At 38.3% G+C, this 4,872-nt stretch overlaps 1 protein-coding gene across 1 annotated transcript in view; it reads right to left on the bottom strand.

Moving 5' to 3' along the window:
• Positions 1 to 4,462, bottom strand: part of LOC141429898 (uncharacterized) — a 10,750-nt gene extending 6,288 nt beyond the window's left edge. The window contains exon 1 of the mRNA XM_074090455.1: positions 4,018 to 4,462. Within this exon, the coding sequence (XP_073946556.1) occupies positions 4,018 to 4,462 (445 nt within the window). The remainder of the gene's footprint in view (positions 1 to 4,017) is intronic.
• Between the last annotated feature and the right edge of the window lie 410 nt (positions 4,463 to 4,872).

Raw genomic sequence — 4,872 nt, 5'->3', positions numbered from 1 at the left:
AAGATTATCTAGACACGCGGTAGTGTGTCAAGCCAAGTTCAAGCTTTAATACTCCCGGACACGTGTTTCAACCCTTTTCAGAGACATCATCAGCGGATGTTTCTTCGACTGACCGTCACAATATGGACCTAAGCAAAGTACGAGTAAAGCCTGAATCGAGCCTGAATCTATACACTTTTTAGGGTTCCGGAGAAAAAAAGGAAAAAACGGAACCCTTATAGTTTCGTCAATTCTGTCTGTCTGTCTGTCTGACTGTCTGTCAGTCTGTCTGTCTGTCCGTCCGTCCGTATGTCACAGGCATTTTACTCGAAAACTTTAAGATGTATATCAATGAAATTTGGAGTACAGGTGTATTGTCAAAGCCGCTATTTAGTTTAGTAGTTAAATTACAAAAATAAATATTTATAGGGGGGGCACTCAAACTCACAACATTTATTGACAAGAAAAACACACAACATCACAACAAAAACACAGTAAAAACATAAATAGGAAAAGAGAAGAAAATAAGAGATATTGTGCTGTAGTGTGATGCCAAAAGGACTCAGCTCAGCATATGCCGTAGCCCTGTAACCAGAGCTGCAGCGCTGGTTTTCAGCTGAACCCCGGTGAGTGTGCACCCACGTAACCGAACGCGTAATTATTGGCGGGAAAAGAAAAAACTATATATTTATATTATATATATATATAAATCATGACAAATATAAGAATTATAAAATACCTATATACATATATATGCGTGGAAATTTGTACAAGAGGATTTAAAAAAAAAATAAAAGAGTAGCAATAAATTCAATAACGACAACAATAATAAGTAACCCATACACGTAACAGGAATTGTTTTTTTTTTTTCCTGCATCAACGTGCTCATAGTTCGACAGCTCTTTTGAAAAGATAGTAAGGTTTCTCAAAAACTTTTTTGATTAAGTGAAGATTTCCGGAAATAGCAAAGCTCGCTCCCAAAGTAGCAAAAATGGTGTCCCCCCCCTCTTGTACACCGTTTGTCCAAAAAATATGGAAAGGTAACGCACGAAAATTGGTTTCAACATGATCGGATATACCGTTTTTGAGTTATTGCCGAAAAACTGCGCTTCTCAACAAAAGGACGTAAGTGCCGTGAAGATACGCTCTTTTTCTGGTAATAAATTTTAAGACTGTAGTAAGTATTTTTAATGTGTTATAACGCACATATATTATTGTTTTTTTGTAATGGCTACGGAACCCTATCTTGAACGTGTCCGACACGCTCTTGGCCGGAAGTAGCCTGCATAGTGTCAAAGTAGCTGCGGGCAAAGACCTCCCCTCTTGACCTCCACAACGCCCGCTCTGACGTTTTCAATAAATATATTTTTTCTGAAAATCATATAAGTAGTACTTCGTTTACTATTGCCTCTGTCTGCGAAGAATTTATTGGGAGAATATTCCGGGATAAAAACTATCCCATGTCCATAAATAATTAATGTCCATCCCAAGATTTAAACTAGTTATCTCCATACTTACCAACCAAATTTCATCTTAATCGGTTCAGTGGTTTAAGAGAAAGACAGATAGAGTTACTTTAACTATTATGATATTTTATTTAAGGAAGAGTACAATACAATACAAATATAAACTTTATTGAACACCACAAATCAATACAATAAGTTTACACACAGATAAAGTGCAGGGTACAAAGTAATAGGTCTTATCGCTTAAAAGCGATCTCTTCCAGACAAACATTTAAGCCCTATTTAGACTGCTATAACTTGCATGCAAGTTCACTACATTGCTGTATTTGTTTGATCAACTGAATTTATTATCCCACAATAAGTAGTTTGCGACATGCACAATGTAATGCAAATTGTAGGTATGCAAGTTTTTGAATGGTCTAAATGGGGCTTAAACCAATACAAGATAAGGATACTAATCTTCACCTGCTTCTTCGTTCACATAAATTAAACAATAGAGATTGCAGTTGGATAAAAAATCAGGAATATTTTTAAATTCCCATTCCCATAGTAATTACCAAAAATTACATTGTGTAGGTAAGTATAAAAAACACAAAATACTGTTACTTGTGACATATTACATGCGGAAATACATTTCGATCTCGCGAGAATATCGAAACAAGTAGCCTACCTATGTGCTATTCCAGACGTACATTATTTATTATGTTATGAACACAAAAAAAATGCAAAAATCTCATCCAAATCTGTGCAGCTGTTTCGGCGTATTTTTTTTATAAATAGAATAGAATAGAAATATTTATTCTCTTTTTCACTAAAATACATTAGTAGGTAATACAATTTAACAAAAAAAAACTAGTTCATTGAGCTTTCTTTCTTAGATATTGTTCCAAGAAGAAGGCGAATCGGCTTACTTTTATTTTAACCTAATTATAAACTGAAATAGGTACCTATAGGTAGATATACTTTTGGCACGGGTAGGTACTTGTCTATTAGCTATTCTGCGGCATGGGTGCTGCTGCGCATTCTAGATAAATGAAATAAGTTAGTTTCTAACTAACCACGTTCCTATTCTGATAAATTTAAGTCAGTTTTTAGCACACAATCTCATATTCCGTCTCATTTAGGGTTGGCACCGGGCCTGCCGGTTTTTCAGAATAACAATTTTGTACCACGCGCCATATAAATCTGCCTAAAAGTTCATTTTGACGCAGTTTTGACGCATTTCGAATACAAATTTTAATGCGACGTATTTACGTTACTCCCGGATTGTGTTCGAACCGCTTAACGGTATAGTGCCTATTCATCTATTGGAATTATACCTTTATAGTTTTTGTGGTACTAGTCGTGGCAATAAACTTTTAGGCCAAGTTAGACGGCGGAAGGTATAGTAAACTTAGACGTAAGAGAGTACTTAGCAGGTATGATAACGGTAGAGAAAAATAAATCGTTTTCAAGTTAATATTTTTTGTTCATCTTTAAGCATAATGGTGTGGATTAATAATAGTTAGGAGTTAAGTACCGAAAGAGTACAATTTCGGTTTTCTATGAAAATTTTATCATGGCACTTCTTTATTTTACCGTATAATAAGCGAATTTATAAGAACGGAAGTGATTGTAATTCGTAATTGATTTGATTCAGGCTTTATTTCTTAGGTAGGTCTATTTAACCTTACTTCCATGTTGATTTACGACGTGGTGCGTGGCCGCTGGCCGGTGATTAACAAGGTATGCTGCAAAAAAAAATTAATGAACGTGGCTGGCGCGGCGTTTGCAAAATGGCGTTTCATATTATTTATATTAAATACAAAAAATACAAATATTAATATTTTTATTCAAAGCAATAAAGAGTAAAAAAATGCATTATTACCTACATAGTATCGTCTTCGTTGGATAACTAAGCATAGTTTAGTTTACTAATACAATGAACTATTATGAACATATTATTATGGACATAAGTTCATAATAGTTCATTATTAGCTTTGTATTATTAGCACATGTAGAAGAACGATTGTGGCAGCCCTGACGCGTGAGTCGAAACAAACTGACAGAGATGTGCATTATCCGGAATGTTTGCCGCCGCAGACAGTCTGGCGGGCGCCGGACCGGCCGCCCACTGGTAAGTAACCGGCACACGTATACGCAATAACTATACATACCGATATGAGTAATAAGTAATGACAATTAAAATACCAGATGCCCGCACAAATTAACAAGGTAACACCAAGGTAACACCGCACAAGGTAACACCACGTAACACACACTTATATCGCAGACACTGCGTCCGAATATTCAATTAGCTACCTAAGAGAATAGATGAGTTGCCCCGTAATAATTTTAGATTATTAAAATTATTTCAATGGCTTAAGGATGGCTTAATGACCTCCTGTATTTTCTTCAATCAAATAATAATTTATTATTGAATAAACACAGACAAAATTATCCCGCTGGGTGAATCGCAACAAGCTTATTTCTTTACCAATTTAATTTTGGCTTTGTCTCGCAGACCAAGACAGCTGCATACCTCAGCGACGCAGCCGGCGCCGCGGTGTCTCCGGGCATCGATCGCACGCACCGCGCCACGCGCCAGATACATCGCGCGACAGTGTCCCTAGAACCAGGGTTGTCGCTAGAGTCAGGGCTGTCGTTAGTGCCGCGGCTATCGCTAGAGCCACTGCCGTCGCTAAAGCCACGAATGCCACTACATCTGGACGGTCGTCAGAACCATGACTATTGCTAGAGCTAGGGCAGTTGCTAGAGCCAGGGCTGTCGTTAGAAACGAGGCTGTCGCTAGAGTCGGTGCTGTTGCTAGAGCCGGTGACATCCCTTCTTATATATACATATCTTAGCAACACGGCCGGTGCCGTGGTGTCTCCACACGTGCTGGATACATCGCGCGACTCTGTGTCGGTGTCGCTAGAGCTAGAGCTGTTGCTATAGACGGGGCTGTCGCTAGAGCTAGTGACATCTACATATCTAAACAACGCGTCTCCTGGCATCGATCGTACGCACCACGTCATGTGCCCGATACATTCATCGCGCGACACTGTCCGTGTCGCTAGAACTTGATTTGTCGCTATAGCCGGCGTTATCGCTAGAGCCAGGTAGGGTTGTCGCTGGAGCCAGAGTTCAAAATTCAAATAATTTATTCTGTAAATAGGCCGCAATATGCACTTTTACACGTCTTTTTTAAACTACCAGCGCTTTCGGAAATACCATTATTGCCATGGTTGTCGCTTAAGCCGTGTTATGGCTAGAGCCACGGCAGTCGCTAAAGACACGTCTGTCACTAAATCTGGAATGGAGCAAGAGCCAGAATATATCTATTCTTAAAACGTCTAAAGTAACAAGAAGCACATTCAGACTCAGTAGTACTTATCACAGAATAAATGCTATAGCTTATATGTATTCATGACATTTGCTAGTATTT

The sequence above is a fragment of the Choristoneura fumiferana genome, chromosome 7 (genome assembly GCF_025370935.1).
Source record: "Choristoneura fumiferana chromosome 7, NRCan_CFum_1, whole genome shotgun sequence".
Classification (NCBI taxonomy): Eukaryota; Metazoa; Arthropoda; class Insecta; order Lepidoptera; family Tortricidae; genus Choristoneura; species Choristoneura fumiferana.
The sequence above is the reverse complement of the archived record's forward strand: the minus strand, read 5'-3'. Positions and strand labels throughout refer to the sequence as shown.